Below are 27,196 nucleotides of genomic sequence, written 5' to 3' on the forward strand. Positions count from 1 at the left end.
CCCCCCCCCACACCACCACCAGCCAACAACAGCTTGCACGGAGCTTTTTAAGGAGTATACATAGTTATGTTTAGTACACGCGTGTACGTCCCGTAAGAGATAACGGGGCAGCAGCAGCCGAAGCAGCAGCAACGCCCTAAAAATAAAAGCGAAGAGAGAGAGAGAGAGCCAGCAAGGGGGTGAAAAAAGTGCAGTGCACGAGGCCAGCTACGTATATAGCAGCGCGCGCGTGACCCTTGGCCTCACACCCCCCCTGCCGCGCGCGCGCCCCCGAGTGACTCTGCAAGTGTGTCTACGCCTCTCTCTGTGTGTGTATATGGTGAATTATTACGTTAACATTGTCGACTGGCTCCAAGCCAGGGCCAAATTTGCTTTCGGTTGCCGCGCTCCGAACCCAAGTCGTCTATCTGTGTGTGTGTGGATGTAATGTAGGTTTACCTACGGTGCACCTATACACACACACGCACGCACGTACGAACGTAACGCCTATCCACACACCGTGTAGATGATATATCAATTATTCCTCGCTGCGCCCCTCTCGACGCGCAGAGCATAATCCGTACGTCACAGCGAGAGTCAAAAGCTTCGCGGAATCTATATAACGATATAAAAAAGGGGGGGCTATCTACGTACTCGGATCTTTTCTTTTGAGTCCCTTTAATCGCTCGTCTCGATTTAACTCGTTTATCCCCCGAATTATAACGATAGGATGTATAACTACGCGGATCTCCCTTTTATATGTCATCGAATTTGTGCTCTACGTCGATCGGGAGCTCTGGCCTTTTCTCTCTCCCGCGCGCGGCTTAATACTAATCGATCTGCACTTTTTCTCTCTCTCTCGCTCTCTAGCTCTCTTTCTTTTATTTCAGTGGTACAGGGGCGTTTTGGTCAGTCACCCCCACCCTCCTCCCGGACTTTGGCTCGTGTATTCGCTTATCTCGCTTATTCTTGCACGGTCCAATTGCGATATAAACTTGCGAGTTTCCTGGCAGGGCGAGGACTATATATTACAAGCGTGTGTTTCGTTACTTAGAGAATTGAGTGCAGCGGTGAAATTTCGTTGCTTTGTCTACGACGACGTGATATCTCTTGATTTTTTGTTTTTTTCTTGTTTTTTGGCTTAATCAGATTGTGTATTATGTAGGCGAAAACATCGAGTTGTATCGAAAAATATTTTTGTCCTATGATTATCAGCTATTGATATCGATAATAACAATTATAACAATAACATCAACATCGAATCGTAAAGAAATAATTGTAACTTTATTGTAATTGATTTAATTATAGTAACAGGCATCACACACACAAAAATCAAATTAATAAATCCATTCTCAAAACTGAAATGTTTAAAAGTAGCTTCATATGTACACATCATTGAAAATATTATTAAGCACAAACCATGATCACTTGTAAATGACTATGTAATAATAGGCTATGATAATAAATTTTGTAATTAACACAGCAACACAAAGACATCATTAACTTATATTAAGTAGTACATAGATTAAAAAGTATAACGATAGCTTTTTCTAACACTTAGCTGTTAATGTTATATGTTTTTTTTTTTATGTATCGGATTGTTTTTTTTATTCTTTTTAAATTCGTTAAAGAATTCACAATCGTTTTGATCGCGATGTATACAATGGATTAAGATCTGCTCTAAAGCAATATGTTGACATTTTATTCGACCAATTAATAATAATAACAATAACAAAAATAACAGAGCCGACGTGAAAGGCTATATATCTATGTAAACGCTCGCACACACGCGCCTTATGCCTCGGACGGTGCGAGCTTTTTTTTTACTGCAATCGTTACATCCTATATATTATTTTTATATACAAATTTTTCAATCGATCGTCATCGTTTTGAAACGCGCGCGAATGTGAAGCGACAAAAAAATTCTCTCTTATCGATTACGGGGAATTTAAAACTGATAATACTTTATATAAATATTAATATATAAAATTAATGGTCTCTCATGTCGGCATCGTTTCGTGATTACTTTACAAGTACCTACTTTGAATTATTTTCAAACGTAGTAGAGAAGTCTGCAAATGAAAGAAAAATTATGACTTCACCAATAATACACTACTGATGAAAAAATATACTACTATTTTAAAGAGAGAGAGAGAGAGAAAAAAAAACAGAAAAAATGAGGTGCATGCACATGTAGATCAGAAAAGTGAACTGTATGTATAATGCTCGTTTAATGCTCCTCCTTTTTTTTCCTCCTTTCCACTATACATGTATGACTAATTTCAGACCAAAACAGCGTATCTGCGTCCAACGCGCGCACGCGGAGGTCTCCACCGCCGCCGCCACGACGATTTGCATAAAATTTCAGCGCGAGTGGTTGTATTTCACGAGTAAAAAAAAAAGCGTCGTCTCCGTGCAAAATTTTTAGCTTCCAGACCTAGCCCGAGATAGTAGTAGAGACCCCCGGCCACGCGAAATTCTCCCAAAATTAGCTTATGTTTATGGCTTATTTTAAATATTTTCTACTCGAATTTCAGAAAGTCTAATGCAGTTCTTTTTAATTTGCGCGAGAATAATTTATGTCCTTTTGCATCCCGGCCCGCAGTACCAAGTTTCGTTGAATTATGAAAATTCTTAATTTGAACGACGATTTCTTGACCCAGTGCGAGCGGAATTTTAAATTTAAAAAAAAAGAAGAAAATAGCGAATTGCCTGCAATTACAATTTTACAGTTTATTATTTAAACGAGCGAGATCTAATGCATGTGCCCGGGATAATCCGTTTTATGAGCAATCGCGCATATTCGAAAAAGTACTTTAAATCCCGATAAAAAGCGAAAATTTTCTCGCCGTAAAATACGATCAGTCGCTTAATTTGCGCTGCGCAAATTGATAAAAGTTTTCGGGTGGGGGGGCGGCGCGGCTGGAAACGCAGATCCGATGTCCCGATTTGAAATTGCACTTTTATTATTTACGTATACGCATGATGAATTATGATTCTTTAAATAATATTTATGAGTTCGACAGTTATCGGTCGATTATAAAGTGCGAGCTGATATTTTGTGAAAGGTGTTTCGGTCACTGTCAGAAAAGTGATTTGCCCCTGTCGCACGAGTTGAAAAAAAAAAAAAAAAAAATTGATACGAATCGATACAACAGTCGATATAGAACACGCACACACAAAAAAATGAATGGTGGAGATGGTGCAGATACAGAGAGTGAGAGAAATTAGAATATGGAGGCGAAACGTCGAATGAATGTTATGCGTTATATTAAATTTCGGTTATATGACGAGAGCCTGTCGTGTCAAGGCAGTGGCGTATGATCATCGCGCGATGCAATATTTTGATGGTTTTTGCTTTTTTTTTTTTTTTTTATAATGACACAAAAGTTGCAAATGATGTGTTGAGATGTGATGGCGAATTAATGACGATGTTTCGAGAGAGGATATACATAATATGAGAGACGATATTGTCGATGGATTTTAAAGGCTTGGCATCTTACATGTGTCTGGACGTGGCTTTTCTTCGACCGCCATGAAGGCCGTGTTCTCCGCCGTTGGTATGTGTCCTTCTAACGAATTGACGCAGTTTAACATGCTCCTGTAAAATACCCGACGTTCATTTTTCTCTTCCTTTTGCGCAACTTTTTTTTCTCTTTTTTTTTTTTTTTGGTAATATGTCACATTGAGATTACAAATATATAAGTGAGTGCAGTACACCTAAATCATCACACACGCGCAAACTTCATTAATTGATTTACTCTACGTAAAACTTTATTCTCGTTCCACATACAGATCCTCGAAAAAAAGGTGGTCTGAGCAACGCAATATGGTATATATGTAGAGCTTGATATTGCCGTGCAAGTTAGACCACAGCTGGAAACCAAAACAAGTTGGTTTTTCATCCGAGGATGAAGCTCATATTCGTTGCACTTTTTATGTACAGTGAGTGCAAATATCTTAGCGGCGGTGTATTTACAGGGCAATTTTCGAATTCAAAGTTTCCCAGGCGCTCTCAATTATTCGGTGGTATTTTCATAGTCTGTTTCAGATTTTATTTTCAGGGCGCTTTCGTGCGGGCGAAATTGAATTCGGTGCTGGTTTTCTTTGGAGAGAACGTAACGATATGATTTACTCTCGTAAATATTTGTATATTTCATAAGATAATGGGTAAATATTAATCAGTTAATTAAAAATTATTTACATTGTCGAATGGAAATTGAAACTGTGTCACGAGCATGGAGGAATTAAAAATTTTAACTGCGTTTCAATCTTTATCAGATTATCAGACTTGGACGTGAAAGAAAAATAGACCTTTAGATATCAATAATATCTAGGTATAGTAAAAATGATCACAGAGTATTTTTTTAATTAAAAAATAATGTAATGTAACTGGAACAACTTTTTGGCAATCGAGTTTTTCATGCAATGACTGCTTTTTCTGACAATATCCATTAATTTTTTCAACTCTAATAATAGATCTTATAATTCATTTCACAGTTATTTTTATAAAGAATTTATATAAATGACGAGTGTCTATTTACTTTTTATGCCCCTCAAAGCTTTTCAATATTTATTTTTTACAAACTAATCGAAAAGATGCAACTTCACTGCTACTTTTGGTTTTTCCTAAAAAAAAGATTTCTCGTGTGCATTTGGTGCGGTCAACATTAGCAAAATAAGTAACAGTTTTCACTTTGGCTACGCTGTAACCTTTGATTTTTTTAATCTGAAAAGTCTCTTTACCCCTATCGAATATTTCACTCAACGCCATTTATTCACGTATTTACTCGATGAAATAATTTTGGCAAATTAATTAGTTGCATGAATATTAAAGTATACGTAAAAAAATCAATAAATCGACTATACAAAGTTCTCTAGATAACATTTATTAGTACATTACAATTGCAAGGAATTTGCAGTAAAAAGTTTCTTAATCGTAAATCACTATTGATTAGTTTCTCAACGTTTATTATACCAATAGGCAGTTTATTGCAGTTTTTGATTTAATATATTGCGTTTAAATGAACGAATAACACAGTTTAAGTACGCTTTATTAAGAATTATTATTGTGCGCTATTATTAGGCATATTGATGGCAGTTGCAGCGTCAGTTAGGATTGTTTCTCTGCTAGAGTTAGTAGTGAATTCTTCATCCCTGCAATTAATATTCCAACGTGCATACACAAAGCCATAAAATAATTCATATTAATTTCAAATGTAGGTGTAATATTGTATGTATGTTCGAAGTCAGTCGGATTTTCAATTATTCGTATTGTGTGTGAGCCTGTGGGGGGTATTAACTATCTTTACTGGCTTTCGAGTATTTCTCTTAATTATTTTAATACATAAATTATGTTTCTCAATTGAGTAAGGTTTCTTCTGTAATTGTAGATGGTATATATAAAGCAAGATCCATAGAACTTGGTTTTCACAAAACTACTATGTAAGTAGAAACAATTCTTTTCTTTACGGCATAAGTAGAGCAATCGTATACGGGTAGCAGCCCGTCTATATGAATACTTTAATTTTTCAATTTTTTCAAAATTGGACTGCCAAATGTTATTAAAGTACCGAACATAAATTTTAACGAATGTTCATTCTATCCTTTAACTCGTTTCGTTTATAACGTTAATACGCCGTTGAAGCTAGTATCGGGGCAAAACAGCTCGTCAAAGTTTCGCTATATGCGCTCGGATGTTCACGAAAGGATTCGAATAAAACGCTATTATGAAACTCATACCGACTAAATTACGTCGCGTTAAAGCTCTTTGGAGATTACCCGGAATCCCGGAGGCGACCGGTTTAATCTATAATTAGTCGATTTTTAAGCTAGTTATGTTCTTCGATGTAAGCTCGAAATTTTCCCAAAATTCTATCCGCGTTCGATGGATATTGCTGAATATATATCGGTGTTTATAAAACGATACAACTATTAATTCTAACTCAACATCTTACTCAGCCCATAATTTAGACAAACAGTTATAAACGATGACAATTTGGACACTTCATCACCACCCTTTCTTCTTCGTTCGCAAGAGGGTTGATTAAAAGGAAAGGGGACATTATAAATTCAAGTATCCTCTTGTAATATTGAATAACCCATAAGTAGCTTTATCGATGGAGTAGGTATTTATATACAAATTATAATACGACTATCTAACGCAAGAACCTCAAGTTTCATCGGTATAAGAAACCAATTTATTAAATATTTAACGGAAAGAATCAATTTTTTTCCTTCCCCCCACTTTTTTTCTTACCATAATTTTTTGAGCCTTTTTATACGTAAAAATGATGCAGGAAGACTGGGAATAAAGAGTGCAGACGAAGCAAGGGTCCACAACTGTCATTGTTTATCTACTTTTGCATGGGCTTACTCTATTGTGATCGATAAAAATTTGAACATTTGGGAAGCTCATACATTTAACAATGACAATTTGAAGAATCCGCATTTAATTACGTAGCTAAAATAAGCGTTTCAGTAAATTTGAATTGAATCCCCAAAACTCTAATACTTCAAGTACGTAATATAAAGCAAATCTGTTTGAATGTTTTTGCTGATGCTCATAGTTTTTTTAGCATAAAGCGAGCGTTTGATGCCATTCAGCATTATAAATCAACTAAATCTAAAATGAATATTTTTAAAAGAATTTCTAGTTAAACCTTTAAATTTTTTTATTGAAACTCATCCCAAAAATGTTCTTTAGTTTCACTTTGTCACAGTAGAGTTAAAACTTCAACAATTTCAACGTAACAGCAAACGTACTTTACTTTGCAGGTCAAAAAGTAGATTCAGATTGACTACCCTACATGTTTCATTTCATCGTGCATCTATTTGGTTTTTGGTAATTCATATTTATGTCAATTCGAACTGTCATTTGTAAATTAATTAATGACCCTTTAACATTTTTGTGAGTTATTAAAATGTTACTATAATTTATATACTAAATTTTTAATAAATTAAAACTTATGATGGCATGCGTATAATTTAATACTTCATGAGAGAAAAATTTATGCTGGGCTGGTATGTTTTTAATCTTAATTTTGTTGCAGCAGATATTAAAAATTGAAATCATATACATGTAGTTGATATAAACATAGAAGCCCTCGGATGATTGTAAAAAATTAACTGTGATATGAATTATAATATAATTATTGATACTGAATAAGTATGAACGTAAGCTTATATTTCTGCCATTTTGAACTCATGCATAAACTTTCTTTATATTATTTAAATGTTATAAAATTTATTTTTCTAGACCACTAGAATAGTTTTAGTAGAGTAAAAATTCATTGGATGTATCTATTTAAAATTATATCATGCTCGCAGTCATATAGAAGTAAGGATTCTTAAAAACTTACATATTGAACCGAGGATTATTTTTTAAGTTATATTCATTATATTTTCTGTCCTAAAGGTAGGTATTTTACCCCATAATTCTCTGTTTCTCACTCATACACTTAATTTTGCAAAAATACACGACTTTCATACTGCTTTCGAAAGCAAATTCACATTCATCATTCTTAAAAAATAATCCCTCAATTAATCATTTATAATTCAAATAGATTCAAATTGAAGGGAGTACATGCATCGAAACGAAACGCATATTCAATTGATATGTACTAAAAATTAGTTTATGGTTAAATTATACACACTCACCCATAAATTCTGCTGTCCCGCAAACTGCTCCTGTTTTCATAAGAATAAAATCTATAATTAGAGAATCATTACTTAGCATGTTATTTCGTATTATATAGCTAGAAGTGAATTGAAATTACGATGTTTGTAAAGTATTATTTATCGTGAATGAAATCATTGTTTCTACTTAAAATAATTTATTTTTAAGTGATTTTAATTTACATTCAATTAATTTTAACTAAATTTATTCACAATGGATAGAATGCTGTGTATAGGTAAAGTTAAGAATATCATGAAATCATAAGTAAAATCATACAATCGTTAATCAATGATAATTTTTTCCACAGTTAAAAAAAGTTCAACTTAAAGTAACTGCAAGTTTACAAAATAAATTTTTAAATGCATCCACTTGCACAAACGAACCATCTACGCATCCAAGCAAATAACATGTACTAACCTTTAATTAGAATCATCCTACAGACAATATAATCTACGGGGTTAATTATTAATAAAATATATGCAATAAAAGTAATAACTTTACTCAAAATATATTGTACAAATATAAAATTTAAAATTAAAAAAATTCGGAATTACAAATAAATAAATCATACCTTAGACATAACATATATTTTTGTCACGGCGCACAATAAGTTTGGTTTATCGCATACTCTGATTTCGAAAATTAATACATGTGCACGTTACCGAATAGAGTACCAACCCCAGTTTTTTTTTAGAGTGCGGTAAATGAAAATTACCTTACGCCGTGTCAAATAATAGTATAAACAACACGTGCGGGATTGGTTACACCAACCATGGGTTAATATGCTATAATATTAGCCAGCAAGAGCAGCACAAGACGCGTGAGGATTGTTATCACTAATTTCTTGTACTCATCATGTGGATATAAATTATAACGTGGGACATTCTACTGTTTACTAATTTATTTTGTTACATTTTAATATTCTGTATTTTACTGAAGAAAAATTTCTGAAAAAGTTTAAACCACTAAACTCTGCTAAACATGTTACGTAGACGTGAAAAAATTCGAAACGTCTCGATCAGGCAGACGTTTAAATGTTTTTTAGATTTCATATTTTTTAATTAATCCATTTTATAATATTTTTCGTGAATGAGGAATTTGGCAAAAATGTAGTAATGATCTCCAAAACTAGAGTTTTTGGAATTAAGGCCACGTGAGCGATATTTAGCTTGAAAACGACAAAAAAAAGGTCAACTTTGTGAGGTTCAAGAGTGCCGCTCAACTCATAAATATATCTCTCAACATACACGTTTTTACTTCAGATCCAGAATCGGAAAAGAATCATGCCAAGAAAAAGAAAGTATAGAGCAAAATGAAGTAGAATTACGTAACTAAATTTGTTCTAGTGGTTGCAAGTCTTTCAAAAAATTTGTACATATAACAATAGTAATGAACAATAAGAGAAAAAAAGATATCACGCTGCAGCAGATTTTTAAAAATTAGCAGAATGTCCCATAAACTTAAGTAGACAAGATATCGGTATGCACTAAGAACTACTAAAAAAAAAGTATAAAAACAACGTCAATATAGGGTAAAACCGTATAACATTTTATTAATTTTTTTTAATAAAAATAAATATAAATAACAACAAAAAAATATGGAAAAAAATTTGTCACTAGCCCGATTGGCTTCATAAATATTTTCTAATACTTTATATCAAGTATTTAAATTATTTTATTATTGCAGTATCTTAAATTTATTATGTATATATTTATAATAATTAGCTTTGACTAATAAGTAGCACCGATCATGGATTTGTTCTCATCCAAAGCACTTAAGATAGCTAAACAAATTAGCAGTTCAATCATGATTATCATAAAGAAGTGTACGTGACGAATATTATATTTTGAAATGTCATTGGAATATCGCTGCTCTGTATTTTTTTTTGTTTGTTTGTATTTTTATTTTATTTATTAAAATTAACGACGAATCAAAGAGTTTCGGGTATCCGAAATGTTCTCTCGCAGCTGACTTTGCTCCTTCGTAACGCCGAGGTAGTTGCTAATGACCATTTATACGACAGATAGTTAGATCGTTTTTGTTTGATTTTGGCATCGTAATACAGTCATAAGTATGCTCCTCTGTCAACGAAACACGATCCGTACGTTAAGACGGTGTCATGGACAAAATGCCTCCATTTTCTGCATTACAAAACGTTAAAAACACATCAAATAGTTTCTCATGCGAAAAAACTGTTTTTTTTTTTTTTTTAGGACAACTAAAAAACGTGCTGGATGTTGGATCACTCATAAGTCGGTTTGGTGCGAGCAGCCAAAAGGGATAAATAACGACACACAAGAAATCATGGATTGACAACTCTACAATAAACAAAAAAATCATAAAACAAGCCATTACAAAAAATTCCAAAATAGCTACATAATAAAATATCATATTGTATTGTAATGTTGCATGCAATTATAGAAAAAAAATAAATAAACGAGTATACAGTTATTGTGCGCCGACTCCATTACGCCGTGTTAAAGTATCACATATGTAATAATTAAATATATTTGTCAAGCGAGTCTGAAAAAAACAATAAACGTTTTCACTGCGGAATGGTATCTCTTACCTGCCGTTGCCGTGCCTGAACAACGATAGAATCTCTTCGAAGGTCTTGTTCTTCGTTTCCGGCACCTTCTTGTACGTGAAGATCCAGAAAATCGCTAAGAATGCACTGAACGGTAGGAACGTGTAGTTGTCAAGGTGATTCTATAATTCGAACGGAACAGAAGAGAAAAAAAAAACAACGAATCAATGCCACACCGTCGAGTCAAATAATAATAATAATGATATATCCGTACATGCATGCTCGGGAAGCAGATTCCGACGAGGAAATTGGCCATCCAGTTGACCAGCACGGCGATGGACATGGCGGCGGGCCGCGGGCCCTGCGAGAACAGCTCGGCGGTGATCATCCAGGGTATCGAGCCCGGCCCCACGGCGAAGAACACGACGAAGCTGAGGATCGACACCACCGACAGGTACGACATCCAGTCGATCATTTCCTGCACGTAACCAAAAAACTCCTATCAGGCGAGTAGAACCGAGCTCGCCTCTTTCCCGAGAGCTGCGGGGGAAGAGATGCGAGAGGATTGCGGACCGGACTTTGTATATAGATATATAAATTCTGCCCCCAAGACCGCAGAAACGGTCGAGAGAGAGAGAGAGAGAGAAAACTTAAATAATAGAAAATGCGCTGCTTCGTGTGGTTTGCTCTCTGCGCGCGCGCGTCTGCGTAAATAATTCATGTAATACGTCTCTCGTTCCTTTCTCCACGTTTTTTATTAAATAAAATATTCATCTCGTTTATAATGAAAATTTCTGCTGCTGCTGCTGCTACCGCTTCTTTTTTTTTTATAATATGTAAACACGCCCGCAACTTGTATTAAATATTAATCCAAAGAGCTTCGAGCTTTAATAACGAAAAGACTATATATCGAAAAGATATCTATTGTCCTTTGCTCGGGCGCAGTCAAAGAGCCGCACCGCGCGTCAATCGAAACGGATTAATATTTCACCGCGCGGGAACAGAAACATATATAGCGAGTCGCGGAAAGAACACAGCTCGAAAGTAGCCAAGAGGCATATCACGCGCCGATAACATTTTTTTTTTTTATTTCGAATAAAGATCGACTGTGCGAGTCGTTGAAAGGCCGCAATCGAAAGCTCGGCGGAAATTTAAATTAAACATACACGTATAGAAGCGGTTAGTTTTGAGAGAGATTTTCGATAAAAATTCATAATAAAAGAAAAAGTTAATAAAGCGTTTTAAGTTAGTAGAGGTTTATTAATTTTTTGCACACCGAAGCGAGTTAGAGAGCAGTATCGTATATAGAGGCTCGAGCGACCACACAACCACCAAATTATATTATATTAATGAATAAAAAAGTTATAGAAAGGTGAAATTCTCCTCCCCCAGATGCAGCTCGGGAAAGAGTTTTGTTAATGTCGAGGGGGATGGGAAAAGGGATAGACGGGAGAAAAGGGTTTTACAAACGAAAAACGAACGAAAAAGTGATAAAGCTCATAAATAGCAGGAAACACAGGGATTAGTAACTTACGTACTAAATGGAAATGATACAATTTTCAGTTTAAAAAAATCCCGCGAATCCGAGTGAAAAAGTGATTAAGTAATGCGCTCTCGATTCACAAACTGAATGGGCTTTGTACAAGGAGAAAAGCTGCTGCTTCAAAGACTGTTTTAGTTTTGTTATTGTACACGAGCAAAAAAAAAAAAAAAATCATCACTAATGCATCTCCATGGTTAATTGCTTCTGTAGTTATAATGGCACGCGAGAGGCTCGAGATTCTTTAATAAATTATTACAACGTCGAAACCTCGGTAATTATATCGCAGAGTGAGAGAGAAGCGAATGAATCGATGAAAAAGGAAGAAGAAAAAAAAAGAAGAAAGTACTAAAATGTAAAAAAAAAAAAGATCTTTAAAAAATGTCAAGCGTATATTGAATGAATGCTGCTGCGCAGCGAGAGCTGTGCTGCTTTGAAAAAGATGAATAGTCGCGTAGAGAGAAATTTAAAGCACGTCTTGCGCACACTGTATGTAGAGGCAGCTCCTCTGCGCCGCTTAATAATAAATAAGGGTAAAACTTTATATTTTTTTTTTCTCTCTCCGCGCGTCGAGAGCAAAAGTATACACACTCCGGCGAATCGAAATTCGCGAAAGAGCTGCGCGCGCGTGGCATCATCGTACACATAAAGAAATTATTCATATATAAATGTACATATTACGTTAGAGAGTGAGGGGGGCGCTTGGGTACATACTTGTCTCAATGTGTACGTACCCGCTCGAGTCGGCTCGCTCGGTACTCACCTTTATCAGGAACGAAATGGTGATGAATATGGAAAAGATAAACATGCCGCCGAGGCCGTATAGGTGGAGGGTCCTGCGGCCGGTGCGGTCCATCAGCGGGATCGAGACGAGGGTCATGATCACCATGATGACGCCGATGCCGATCGTGGCGAATTTCGCCCGCTCCTGGGGCAGACCCGAGGACGAGAACAGCGACGTCGAGTAGTAAAAAACCTGTGTGCGCGGAGAGAGACAGACACGTATAAATGTCACATCAAAAAAGTAGCAAGTAGTATATATACGTATAGAGCTTTGATGAAGGCAAAAAAGGTAAGGTATACGCAGACACTGGAGCAGCGCATCGGCGTCTTTCGCTCGCTACCTTTTTTTTTTCTTCAATATACATTAGACGTAGACGTAGACGACGACGACGCTGCTCCAGTGTATGTCAAGACTCTCTCTCTCTCTCTCCCTTTTTCTTCGCTCGCGCGAGCGGTCGCCAAGGAGAAAAAGGAAGACGACGACGACTACTTTGTGTGTGTATCCCCGAGTCGTCTGAAGGATGTATATATATACTCGGAGAGAGAGAGAGAGCTCCTTTCATCTAGGCTTATTAAAAAAAAAAAAAAAAAAAGGAAAAAAAGCCTCGGAGCTTTTTTCGGTGAGCGAGAGCGAGAGAGATTTTCGCCTCGTCACGTCGCGACGACGTCGCGCGTCGTTTATACTCACTGCATTGATGCCCGACAGCTGCTGGGACAGCTGCATCACTATGCCGATGACGAGGGGCGCCCTCAGCGTGGGGCTGCAGATCAGCTCGGTCATGGATATGGTCGACTCGGCCTGCTGGGCCCGCTCCTCCGCTCGCATCTCCTCGATGTCCTCCTCGACCTGATTGCTGGCGCGCAGCTTGCGCAGCGCCTTGCGCGCCTCCTCCTCCCACTGCTTCGTAATGAGCAGGTACCTGTGCGAAGAGAATACTGGAATTATTTTCATATCCCCAACCCCACTCGTACTCGCGCTGCTCTTATATTATATATCTTTATATACGATCTCGAGAGGGCCTCTACTCGAGAGTTATCCTTTTTGCACAACGACGACGACGACGACACTCGAGCCGCATTATGCATAGTCGACGTAGCTATATATCGCTTTTCTCTCTTGGAATAATTCAAACTCGAGGAGATATTCATAAGTAAGATAAGTAAGTGCACGCGTACGTACCTGGGAGATTCGGGACAGAAGGGCAGCAGCACCAGCTGCAGCACGGCTGGACACACTGCCAACCCCAAGAGCAGCGGCCATCCGTCCTCCGTGCCCAAAATCTGCTCTATACCCAAGATCTGCGACAGCAGCAGTCCAATGGTCACGGCCAGCTGATTTATCGTGCCCAAACCACCTCTCAAATTCAACGGTGCGATCTCCGATATGTACATGGGCACGAGGCTGGTGTGCAGGCCGCAATTGATGCCGATGACGAAGCGGCCGACGAACAGCATCTCGTACGAGCTGGCCAACTTGGCGCAGAACATGAGGCAGGCGCCGGCGATGCCCACGACGTTGTTGAGCAGCAGGCCGCCCTTGCGACCGAATCGATTGGCGATCATGCCGCCGACGAAGCCGCCGAGCATGCCGCCGATGGCGAAGATCGAGACCGCCACCGAGTACATGCGCTGCACCGATTCCTGGGCTATCTCCTCGCCGTAGCGGCCCTTGTACACGCCCTTGATGAAGTCCTCGATATTCTGGGAGAAAAAGAAGAGATAAGGAAAAAAAGCTAATAAGGCTGCGAAGAACAAGTAGAGAAAGAAGAAGAAGAAAAAAAGTCAATTAAGGACGCGCGCCCGATCGGCTATAGAGCTCTGCGCACGACAGGACTCGAATTCGTGATAATATAGTTCGTTTTCTACTACCACCACTACTACTACTCAGTTGGGGGGGCTACTACTTCGACACAGTTTAATCTAATTGGGCAAATCGTGTGCGCGCCGCGAGAGAAAGCTCGAGTATATATACATATATATACTACTAGAGACTCGCTCTGTGCCGGCCTACTTAGAAAATTGTGTGGTGTCATGGTCGTACACACAGGTGCTTGCACCAACGCCGCCACTCTAATGGCACAGAAACTTCTCCTTCTTCGTCTATATACGGAAATTCGACTAGCGGGCGGACGGGGGGATACAAACACGAGGCAGGCAGGCAGGCGGGCGGGCAAATAAGTTGGCAAATTAATTATGTGTTGGGAGCAGCAGCCTTCGGTGTATATATATCGCGATTTCACGCGTAGCTCAGAGTAGTAGTAGTAGTAGTAGTAGTAGTAGGTATAGGTCTCTCTATATGCACGTGATGAAAAGTTCGAAAGACTCGCCGCTCGAGACTACCGCGCGAAAACAAAAGCTATACGGGGGGATAAAAATTCAAATTTAATCGGTCGGGGGGGATCGATATCGCGTATATACATACGTACACACGGAAAAGTTACATCGAATTCGCATTTATATATATAGACGCGTATATAGGGATATTACCTTTTCTGGCGCATTGATCACTCCGGTGTTGTAGCCGAACTGCAGCATGCCCAGCACCGCTGCGAGTATCGCGTACGACAGGAAGAACGTCAGCCCCTGTAAAAAAAAATAGTATCGTTAAAATACCCTCTCGTTTATACGCGTGTAATTCTCGCGCGCTCGGTAGAGAGAGCTTACGAGAAAGTGTCGAGGATTAATCCCTATTTATATTATATATATAAAAAAAAAGAGAGAAAAGCTCGTTAAATAATCATCGTCGTCGTCGTCGTCGATTTCGTGAGTGCGTATGTGCGATAAATCATCGACAACGACGATGCGATGCTGTTGTATATGTATGTATAAAGTGTAAAATAAGTATAAAATAACGAAACGATAACAAAAGGAAAAAATAATCTTTTTTATTCAATGCCAAAAACATGTTCGATTACAAGGTAACAAAACGATATACAATATTGCATTCTGAAAAGTAAAATATGTTCATAATATAGAAACAGATCGATGCGTTAACGATACAATAATAAATGTGAAAATAATTATCGAAACGAAGCCAAAATCAGTGTGCGTGTGTGTGCGTATACAAGTGTAAAATTTTCAGCTCGTATCAACTTGCAGCGTACTTCTTTTTTCGTTGGAAAAGCTACACGAAAACATCAACTGAACTATAGTTCTCGTGTAGTTTTCAACAAAAAAAGCTGCTTAGTGTAAAAAGAGTTTGACTATATACGGAACACAGCACAAAGTTACAAATACATCGAACTTCATCAGTGCACACTTTTCTGGTTATTTTATTCAGCTTCCGTTTACAATATTGATTGATTCACCCGTTCGAGATGCATTCAATAAATAAATCCAAAAAGCGAATAAAAAATCCCCTTTCGCACAAGCTCCCTTTTTTTGGGGGAAAAGTGGCGCCGTACGAAGCTTCTGTATAAATATATATGATAAAAACGCTGTAAAGAACGTACACATACGAAAAATCATAAAGACGCAAAAGAATCTGTAACAACATGAAAAAGAAAAAAAGCGGCATTAAAAGAAATATTTCTTGCTGTATATGTAATAATACAAAAAAAAATGTTGCTAAAAAGAGGTATAGTATAATAAAATCATGCAAAATCGGACATGTCCGGGATTATGCTTTGAATTATTATTTTTTATCTTTTTTCACCTGCTCCAGAAGCCGAAGCTTTCTTCGATGCGAGTGTTCCTCGAGTCTGTCCACGTATTCTCGTAGCTCTTCGATTTCCTCTTTCACCTGCTGCACGGTATCTAGTTCATGCTGTATAAAAAAGAAAAAAAGGTAAGGAAAGATGAAGAAATATTTTTGATCCATCTCTTTCGATTCTCGCCAAGCTGTATAGCTCGGCGCGCGCGCGAGCGCGCTGCTGATATTTATAGAAAATTATGAGCTTTTAGGTCAGATATACGCGAGCGATGTCGAATGAATTTCAATAATGTAAAAAAAAGTATATGGTACTTGTTTTTTTTCCTCACCTCGTCCGTTTTTATATATTACAACGACGCGCGCGCGGGGGAGGGCAAAGAGGAGGTATGAAAACCATTTATTAAGCAATTCCTGTTTCCAGCGTCGTTTATTATTATTTGTATAACGAAAGTTCGTAAATCAGATACATAGGCATGCGTATACACGATGAAAATTCCAAAATGAATTATTAATAATCGCCGAGAGTTATTCGTTGTTATTATTTTCCATGGAAATATTTTATTGCGCGCTGCTGCGGTTTGCGTGTGTTTGTGTGTGTGCGTTCTCATGAATGCACTTGAGCATTAAGCAATTAGCATATTTATTTGTGTGTGTGTACGCGGCAGATATTAAACGTTCGTCGAAAATTGCTCGTGTAATTTCGTTTTATCGATTGGAGAATTCGGATAATCTTTTAATTTTCCTTTTTTTTTTTGGTATAAATGTAAAAACTTAATTAATGCATCGCTAATAACGGGTGTGACGAATAACGTGTACGAAAAAAAAAAATTTTGCGAGAAAATTACAACGAGTTGATTAAAACGCACTATAGAACACACGTACGTACGTACGTCGCGTCGCGTCGCGGCGAAATAAATCAAATGAAATATTTTTTTTTTGTCATTTTCCATATAAATAAAGCCTATATAAGGCTCAGGTGGTTTTTTCCTGTAGATGACTACTTTAATTAGAATTTTGCCTCCATATATTTCTTCCTTTTTTTTTCTGGCGTATGATATTATTGTTGTGTGCCACAGTGTGTCTGTGTCTGTGTGGGTGTATGGGCAGCGGCGGCGCACAACTCATTCGCCGTCTCATGGGAAGCGCGCGCGGCTCACACGAGACCTGGGTATAACATTTCAGCTTTGCGTGTAAAGTTTGAATTCATCAACGTCATACCAGCTCTCCCTCTCTCATTCCTCTCTAACATTTGAGTGTGTATATTTTATTTTTCTGTTTTTTTCCGAGTTGTTTTTTTTTTGCTGCCAGCGGTTTTATCTAACGAGGCCTGGGTGGAATTGCTTCCCCCCCCGCGCACCGAAAACGCGCCCCACGCGCTCGAGAAATTAAAAACACTTATACGATGCACGTGAAATTTTAATCGACGCTCGGTATACACGCGCGTGTGCGTCTGTGTGCACTTTTTAACAATGTTTTATGCGTTGTTAAGGCGCGGCCAATTTACATTTTTATCCAATTCCGAACTTACGCAGCAGCAGCGGCACACGTTACAATTAAACTTATTTCATTATTTTATACGCGCGCTCGCGTATAATACGATTGAACGAGAATATATAAAGAAATTACCTTAATCGCCACCATGTCGCGTTTGACCTCGCTGACCTCGCTCTGGCAGGACTCGACGCTCTTGGTGAGCTCCTGGAGCTGCGTGCGTATCTCGCAGAGGGCCACGGTCGTCTCCAGCTGGCGATCTCCGCGCTGCAGCTCGTCCAGCTTGGCGCTCAGGTTCATGCTCATCACGCTCACCTGCTTTTGCAGGCTTTAGAGTTTTGCCGAGCGAAAAATCATTCGATAAGATTAGTCGAGATTGATTTTTGCTAAAACGTGGGCTTTATATAGAATTCAACCATCATCATTTCAGTAATACTCAACCAAAAAAATTTAAAACAGTCTAATTAAGTGAATTGGATGTTTTTCAATTTTTTTTTTTTTTTTTTTGTTTCACTAAAGGTGTTGCGTGCATTAAAAAGTTTTCAAGTATAACAATCTTGCTACGAGACTTTACGTATAATTGAATTTACGTCTTGAATTCTCTTTCTCTTTTTTTTCATTTTTTTCACTTCTTTTTTTTTTATACTAAAATTTTTACAGCGAGCAACAATCCGGTCGAGTACCTGAGATTTTTCATTCATTATCGTACTGCACGTCACTCAAAGCATTCAATGTGTGCATTTTCTGTGACTGATTCTATTAAACTGCAATTTTTGTATAAAACGCGAATATCGCTCTAAGCTTTCCGAGTTCGTTGCAATTATAGCATTTTATACTGATATACAAAAGTAGAAAACAACGAAAAAACTGTCAATAAAACGTAAACGACTAACGTAAAAAAACTTTAATTAATTCAAATAATTATTTTCATTTTATTTATTTTTTTGTGGAGTGTATTCTAGCACGAAAATCATTCGTGTACACAGCCAACGTCAATTTGTTTCTCACAATTTAAATTGAAATTGTTATAAATCCATTCATTTAGTCACCATAATGCGAAATAAACTACGAAGACAAACAGCAATTTTACTTTAAAATCTTCGAATAAAGTTTCGTGTGCGCATAATACTTTTGAAATGAATTTCAAAACATAATATACCAATTAGTAATTTTGTCAAAGCTGTGCAGATTAAAAGAGAGATGCCGTTGCTCACTAATGGTGTACTAAAGTTGTACTTCAGTTTGAAAAAAAAGGAGAAATGATCTATTCGTTTTGTATCATTAAAAATAAATTGTTTCGTTTTTCGTCGCCTAATACCCTTTGAATTATTTTTCATCTTGCACAAAAAACTAAGAAAACTATGTCGAAACTTTGTAAAACGAAACATTTTTACATTTTCGCTGGGTAAATTATTTAATTGAACGAAAAGTCAGAAAGTTTTGTATTCTTGCGCATTTTTTTTCTTGGAAAGTTTATTTATTCGTTCGAAATAAAGTTTGTTAAAATATTTTATGGACAAAAAATCCGTCATGTACAGCATGTTTTTCTTAAAAATTCGTTTTTGTTCCATTAGTTTCTCTTAGTTTTTCGTAGTTATTTCGAAAAGTACTATTTTTATAAGTGTGTAATTGTGAAGAATTTTTGATTTTTGTGATCAGATTAGTGGCAAAATTGTCATCTCATTACTACAGTTCTTGAACTTCTACTTGTGTCGAGGTGATTTTTTTCAAGTTGTTTTGTAAATGAATAAAATTAATGAAATCTTCGTCGCAAGGAAGATTTTGGGCTTGATTGATAATGAAAAGGTATATACGTCGGTCGTGCACTCTCGCGCACTCGAGAGAATGATTTTAAATGCACGAGAGTTATATGCATGACAATGAATGTATTCTGACCCTGACAATCGCAGAACATGAAGCGATGAATTTGAATCGAGTGAAATGCAGTAGAAATGAATGAACAATGACTTTGAATGAACGATTTTGAAAGAGAAAGAGTAAGAAAATCGTAACGATCAATACCAATATTGATTGAAAATTAATTGTTTTATCATTGTCGTAAATTTTATTTTTTTATCATGAACAATTATGGAAAAAAGTATGAGAAAACATGTCTGTTATTTTTTGTTGGTCAAGTTTGTTTACAGAATTAGACAATCAATAAAGGTATATATTCAAATAGCAAAGAAAACGTAAACTGGTGGAAAAATACGATGTCAATAAAAAATATGAAATTTTTACTGTCGGAGATGTGTCGATATAACAAAGCGTAAAAAAATAAGTCTAAGATAAATGACAACAAACAGCGTGACGTGTAAAAAAAAAGGAGAAAATCACTACGACAATAAAAAAGAGTCTGCTGCAGCGAGAGACAGAGAGAAAAAAAGGGAAAATGACGAAATCTGAAAAAATGAGTAAAGTAAAACTTATGGGCAAAGAAGCAAAAAGGCGAAAGAAGTAGAAGAAGAAGCGAGATGTAACGTAAAAGTGTACGACGGGGCTACAACAAAGGTGTGGTAAAATAAAAGGCGAAGAAAAAGAAAAGGCGAAAAATCGGGTTGAAAAAAAAAAGAAAAAGACATGGCGGTGGCTGGTGGTGGGGGTGGGTGGATAGAAAAAAAAAAAAAAGAAACATATGAAGCAGAGCGAGCGATGATGTTGGATATGTACCTGGGAGGAGGTACGGAGACCATGGCTATGTTTCGAAACTACGCTAGAGTTCCCCCGAGGGCTCTGGCAATCTCGCACTTATTTTTTTTTTTTGTCTTTTCTTTTTTTTTTTTTTTGTCAGTTCGGTTCAGTTCAGTTCAGTTCTCCGGCACTCTTTTCTCATATATCTATGAGCACACGCACGGCACGCGAGGAAGAGGAGAGCGAAACATATATGAGCCGTGTATCCGTTTTTCTCTCACTCTTTTTTAACAGGCCTCCTCCTCTTGACAAAATTTCTCTCTCGTCTCTCTCTCTTTCTCGGTATATATATATGCTATACACGTGTGTGGAGCCCGTCAAATTGACCGTTGCGCACTTTTATCCGCTGGCACTCGCGGAACGACGACTCAGGTATAGGTGGTGGTGGGCAGCGATACTTGACCGATTACTCGTGTATATTTGTGTGTGCTTATACGCACACACGCACACAAGAAAGAGAGTGAGAGCAGCTCCGTGTGTTGCGTGCGTTGTTGTCGTGTGGATGGGTGGCTGGGCTCCGCCGCACGCACCCAACTGATTACTTTTCAATCGCAGTCCAAAAGCTGCTATCGTAAACGGCTGCCTCTCTGTACGTACACGTGTGTACGCGTACGCTTTTATTATTTTCTATACACACGTATATAGAAGCGGCGCAGTAGTGGCACAAAACTGATGCTGAGCTTCGTTGCCTCTCGTTTTTCCTCTCCGTGTTTAATATAGTATATCTATATATCGCTCGCTCGCTCTCGGCTCGATCGATCGCTTCGTACTTTTTTTTTCTTTTTTCTCGCTCTCTCTCTCTCTCTCGCTCTCAATTTCAAGCTCGCTCACGATACTCTTTTTCTTTTTGTCTTTTTTTTTTTTTTTGGTTTTTTTACCTATAGTTTGGGAAACATAGTCGTGGTTCAGTTTTGGCTCTCTATATTATATCATCTCACAATTAATGTTGTCAGCTTTAATGAATCAATAATGCTATAATGATATATGGAATGTACAAATTAAATATCAAGTATGAATTGTTGTTTTTTTTTTGTTTCGCGAGAAGGCCGATATGCCTGTCCCGAATATATAAAATCGGCTGGTCGGCCTTCTCTCGTGTGTTTTTCGCTATATAACTCGAACTCGTTTAATTGTGTATGATGAAATATGTACAGATTTACATCGGTAATGTGTTTATGTCTGTTTGATGCGTTGTCTCTCTCGTACTCTTTCTTTCCTTTTTTTCATTTCAATTTACGACGAATCATGCACGAGCACAAAATAGAAAACAATCGTCTACGTCGAACAAAGGAACCGTACTGGAATTTTATTTCTAATATCCATCGTTGTTTAATAGATCGCGAAATAATTCAAACAGCCGCCGGCTAAAAAGTCTTTCTCTCTCTCTCTCACATAAAGGCGAAACTCGTCGCGCAGATATTTCTTTTTCATTTACATTTATATATATACGCGAATCTCCCGAGAAATTTGACGACGAGTTACTCTATTTTTTTTCCTTTCTCTCTCTTTTTTTTTCATATATATTGCAGCAGCAGCAACGGAGCCCCCGCGTGTATAAATTTTCTATTTTTCGCACGACTGCGCGCCCTCGCCTGTATATAAAAGCTGATTTCCGCACGCGCGCAGCCCCCGATGAAATATAGTATAGGCAAGCTCGCGAAACAATCGAGAGTCGTATCGTTTTGCTGCTGCTGCTGCTGCTGCGCATAGTCGTAATCGAAGTTTTTTAAAGCTCGCGTTGCGAAATGTGACGTATACAAAGCTCCGCTATTGCTATACTGCTTCTGCTGCGTACCCGCGAGAGAGATTTGCAATTTTCGCGCGCGCGCGCGATTTTCCCGCAACTTTCTTCGAGAGAAAGAGAGAGAGATATCTCTCATTGCCCCCCGCGCTCGCGCGCCGGTTTTAATTGAAACACCGCGAGACAATATATATTTCGAGATACGAAGCTGCTTTCATTCGAGTTACTCGCAAAAGTATATTACCGAGCGTACGTAATATAAACTTTACACATAATGGTCCAGCGAATATGTATATAATATATAGAATAAATAATGTTATATAGCGCAGCGATGAAGTCGACGATGATAATTCGGAGCTTGATAAGTGATTGTTTATACTGAGCAAATGGGGCTGCGAGTTGAATGCAGTGGATCGAGTACAAAAGTATGAATATTTCGATAATTGCGAATTAGCAGTTTTCTTTTCTTCTTGCGTATGCACGAATCAATCGATCGAATTGTATAGGCTCGTTGTGTTGCCTTCGTCGATGGCCGTATGATGTTCGCAAATTGTATACATGACGTGTATTGTCGCGAATGAATGAGCCTGTATGTTTGTGTGTACGTATGTAAATGAGTCCTTGTTCAACATTGCGTAATTTATACATTTTTACATCGGTATGTGTACGCAAGCACGAAGGTATATTTCTTTTGCTACTTCTGATTCTCAAAAGTACGAGATCATTTTTTTTTTGTAACTCGATACGACTGTACCGCGTCAAGCTGCCAATATGGACAATTAGATTGCCATTGAATATTCAATAAACGAAACGAGAATTTAAATCATAATTAAAAGCTCAACTGAATATAATTTTTAATGAATTGAAAAGTTAATTCACTGATAGAAGAGCTCAATTTTATATTCTAATAGAGCTGAGATTCAAAAACTTGCCTGACTTATATATAAAATTATTTTTACTTTGCCACTTGCAGATTTATGAAATAAGGTACTCGCCATCTAGCGGTGGAGACTTGAATTATTGAATTCAAAGCGATTGAAAATTGGTCCACGTTCAAATCAGTATTGAATTGTCTCTCAAAATACGCCAAATGTTTGTACCATAATTGTTACAAAAAAAAACTTATAAAGCAAACTTATTGATGGTAATATATTTAAATAAAAATTTTAATGATCATTATTCGATTATCAGGCCATTATCAGTGTCGAGCATTTCTATCAGGATCGTAGCTAAATAATTTCACGAATTCAATGATTTCTTTATCCGAACGAAAAATCGCGCGTATAAATATATCATGAGCAACAAAAAAATATCAACAATGCGTATCAGTCTGTAAACGGCTTGAGACTTGACAGCCACGATTATAATGATTCGTATCGATTTATCGTTATAATTGTGTAAACATCGCCGACTCGAAGCCTCTTTTATATTTTTATATTCAAAGATCAGTCATGCGATATTATAATTTCTCTGTATCATATATCGTGTCGTGTGTTATCTCGTGGTGCGTGGAGACGTACCTCAAGAGCAGCTCTCTCAGAGTGGCCTCATCCTCTTCCGGTACTTCTTCCTGCGCCTCATTACTGTAGGTACGCGGGTGTCGCCGATTGCTGGGCCTCACGCCGCCGTGACGATTGAAGCGCGGCACTGAGCTCGAGTGATGATGCCCCGATCCGCCGCCCGTCAAAGGCGCAGTGGACGATCCTAGCTGCTGCGGTCCCCCATAGGACAGTGGCGGCACAGGACCTCCAGCGCCGCCGAGAGGAGGAATGATACCCGGTAACCCGACTCCGCCGCCGCCGGCCGGCTGCTGGTAGTGAGTTGTGGTTGTGGTGGTGGTGGTGGTCTGGAGGTAGCGCGCCGCCGTGCCGCCGCCGCCCGCTGGTTGCTGCTGTTGGCCGCCGCTGCGCGTCAGCTTGAACGACGAGGCCAGACTGTGGTGTCGCGGATGCCGTTGGTGGGTCGACGACGACTCGAGCTCGGACCCTCGCAGTGGGTGCTCGGTGGTGGTGCCGCCCTGGTGCAGGTGATTATCGACGCCGCTAGGCCGCAGCGCATGACTATGCGCGCACAAGCAAAATAATAATAATAATAATAATAAGCTTTGTTGTATACATGTTTGTCCTCGTATACGCTCTCTATTATGCTTTTACTACTGATTTTCACTCTGCACTGCTGCGGTGCTATACAGCAGTGGCAGTAGTATAGCGCGTCAAGCACGGCGGAAAATTATGCGCATTCCAAGTGGCGTCGGGAGCGCGCGTCGAGACTACTACTACTACCACTACTGTTTGTTTGCAACGCGCGCGCGTAAACTCGGAATCTCTCGAGTTAAGGTGTACTACACGTTCTCTTGTTGATGTTTTCTGCTCGCGCGCGCGCGAGAGAGAAGCAAAAGGTCTTTCGGGATTTTTGAAACGTTTTTTTCCCGTTGAAACATATCGAGTCGACTTTAATTCAATACTCGAATCGAATAATTTCGAGCTTTTTCGCTGACGGAAATCGGTAACGTTTTAATGATAAAAGTGTCAAAAGCAAAATTTTCGATTTTATTCGTTATTGTTATTCCTCTCAGCATTTCAGCGGCGGCCGAACTGGCTCTCGCAGCGCCGAAATGGCCAAGGTTTTTCGTCAGAGACCCCGTGAGAGATCTCATCGAGCAAGGATTAAGCATCATTGAGGAATATGTTTTTTCTTTTTTCTTTTCATTCTACCGAGACCGAGAATCGAACCCACGCCGTTTTGGGACCCGTAGAACAACGCTTTTATAAAAGTCCCGAGAACCTAACCAACTGAGCTAAACGCGACTAATCCTAATAGATATCTAAATATGTTATGAATAGACATATTTCTGCATAACGCAATCGTTAATACATTTGTTTATAATTTTTATAGCGTTAATTTTTATTAAAAAACAAAATTTGAATTGTCCCCCACGCATAGTGTTTTATTTTTGTGTAGGAAGGCTTACCTGGAGGTGCGGTGCCGCGGATGATGTTCGGCCGCGGCCGCGTCTGCTGAATGACGCTTCGACCTGGCGTGCTGCTCCAGCTTACGGCTGCGCCTGATGCTGCGCTGCAGGTTGGCGGCTTGTTCGGTCCTCAGGGGGCCGCCGTACTGCTACTCTACACGCAGGCTCGCGCGCACCCCGATATTCGACAGACAGCTCGAATAAAACTGGGGGATAAGAAGATTCACGTCGTCCGGAAACGCGCCGCACGCGTCTCGGACTACTACCACCTTGTATAATTATTATTGTATATATATATAATTATTAGCCTCTCCTTGCGTGGTACAACAAGGGGGGAAGCCCAAGAAAAGCTGCGCTCCTCTTCTTTGCGGAGATTTACAAGAGGCCGAATCGAGGCAGTGGCGTACAACTCGATTTCGAGTTTCTCATCGTCGTCGTGATCGACGTCGTCGTCGTCGTAGTTTGTCTCGAGCATGTGGCTACTACTCCGCAGCTCTGTGCTTCTGCGTAGTCGTCGTCGTCTTCTCGTAGGCTTCGAGTTATCGTCATCATTGTTATTTCGTTGTCGTCGTCGTCGATGCAGCTCCGGCGGCTTATGGTAGTATCTGGGCAGTAGTGGTAGTCGAGTAGTTCCTCTGTTACGGGCGGCTGCTCGCAGTAGTCTCGTTCGCCGCTGCTGCTCCGACTCGATGCTACTCGGTCCTCGTTCCAATGCTGCTTGCGTATATGGACACAGAACACAGAGATTCGCCATATATACATATACATATATATAATGCCGTTACACGAAGCAGCTTTCGAAACTCGTACGGCTCGTCGTCGTCGTCGTCGTGCGTCGTCTCTCTCTCTCTGTCCCTTTTACACACAAAAGCTTCGCGCACAGCAGCAGCAGCCCCCAGAGTCGTCCGAACTATACACATACACACAGACACTGTGTATACACGTGAATTCAAGCTCTCGACGAGCTTTGCTGCGCTGCGCAGAGGTAATCGAACAGAGAGAGAGAGAGAGAGAGAGTCGCACGCGCGCCGAGTCGTACGTATGTGTGTATGTATATACTTACCTGTGTGCCTTCATTCATTCCACGAAAAAAAAAAACAACAACGACGTAAATAAAAGTCAAATAAGCCCCGAAAACTCGCGTCTCTCGTGTCGAAGGAAATAAAATGCTCTACTGCTCTGTGTGTATACTGCGTGTATGTGTGGGTAGTATAGAACTCAAATAATCAAGACAGCCAGCAACAACAAAAAAAATAAAGGGGTGGTAGCATTTTCAATTTGACGTCGGGTATACCTTGTGACGGATAAACACACACACACACACATAGCTCGCGGGAGTACAGTTGTAAAACAAAACGAACAAAAAAAAAAGAGCAACGAGTGTATATATCGGCGATTTGCCAGTAGCAGTTTATGCGCGCTCGCCTCATTCTCTCTCTCTTTGCGCTATTAAACATACAAAAGAAGAGAAAAAAAACGAGAGCAAGCGAAATCTCGATATCGTCGAGTCGTGTAATTGTCGTCGTGTCGTCGTCGTCGTCTCGCGGAGCGCGAAAAATTCTTTCCGATGTACTTTTGTGTGCAGCAGCCACCAACGCCGCTGCCGTTGTTGTTGTTGATCGGCCGCGCGCGCGCGGGAACTATTACTCGCGGTGGTGTACTCGGGGGCGATTTATCGGTGTTTTCTCTGTCACGTTGGTGGCTCCTGCCGCCGCCGCCGCCGCCGCTGCGGGGGGTTTATACAGGAGCCGCTATATATACGGGAGAGAGAATCTCGCGACTCTTTTTTTTTGTGTGTGTAAAAGATCTCGATATAAATTACGATGAGGAAGCATAACTCATCGCCGGAAGCGCGCGAGTATATATACGCGAAAGAAGAAGTAGAAGTAGAAGAAGAAGAAGAAGCAAAGAAGTCGGCGGCGGCAACGGAAGGTATACCATAACGCACGGGGGAGGAAGAGGAGAGCCATTCGATCGATTAAAAGAAAGGAACTCGGTCGTCTTCTTCCGAGGAAAATCGCAGTCCGCGCGCGTGTACGTGTAAATATGCGTACACCAAGTCGAACAAGCCTCTGTATAATGCAGCCAAAAGCCAGGTAGGTAGGTAGCTAGGTACAGTACAGTAGCATGGCAGCCACAGCAA

At 39.1% G+C, this 27,196-nt stretch overlaps 1 protein-coding gene across 12 annotated transcripts in view; it reads right to left on the reverse strand.

The window, feature by feature from the left end:
- Positions 1 to 27,196, reverse strand: part of LOC106654819 (glucose transporter type 1) — a 59,316-nt gene that overhangs the window by 3,229 nt on the left and 28,891 nt on the right. For 3 of the 12 annotated variants that reach the window (XM_023460967.1, XM_023460965.1, XM_023460966.1), the window contains exons 3-11: positions 14,995 to 15,090; positions 13,688 to 14,208; positions 13,196 to 13,427; positions 12,488 to 12,700; positions 10,459 to 10,683; positions 10,227 to 10,366; positions 7,639 to 7,689; positions 3,483 to 3,580; positions 2,021 to 2,051 (exon numbers count right to left, since the gene is read on the reverse strand). In XM_023460967.1, coding sequence (XP_023316735.1) covers positions 2,021 to 2,051; positions 3,483 to 3,580; positions 7,639 to 7,689; positions 10,227 to 10,366; positions 10,459 to 10,683; positions 12,488 to 12,700; positions 13,196 to 13,427; positions 13,688 to 14,208; positions 14,995 to 15,090 — 1,607 coding nt within the window. Of the gene's footprint in view, positions 1 to 2,020; positions 2,052 to 3,482; positions 3,581 to 5,015; positions 5,137 to 7,638; positions 7,690 to 9,305; positions 9,976 to 10,226; positions 10,367 to 10,458; positions 10,684 to 12,487; positions 12,701 to 13,195; positions 13,428 to 13,687; positions 14,209 to 14,994; positions 15,091 to 16,162; positions 16,274 to 17,785; positions 17,979 to 20,320; positions 20,356 to 23,602; positions 24,143 to 25,053; positions 25,201 to 27,196 lie in introns of those variants that run through there. The other 9 variants (XM_023460957.1, XM_023460956.1, XM_023460958.1 and 6 more) reach the window with 8 other exon arrangements.

Source organism: Trichogramma pretiosum, unplaced genomic scaffold (genome assembly GCF_000599845.2).
Source record: "Trichogramma pretiosum strain Unisexual culture from Peru unplaced genomic scaffold, Tpre_2.0 scaffold56, whole genome shotgun sequence".
NCBI classification, from domain to species: domain Eukaryota; kingdom Metazoa; phylum Arthropoda; class Insecta; order Hymenoptera; family Trichogrammatidae; genus Trichogramma; species Trichogramma pretiosum.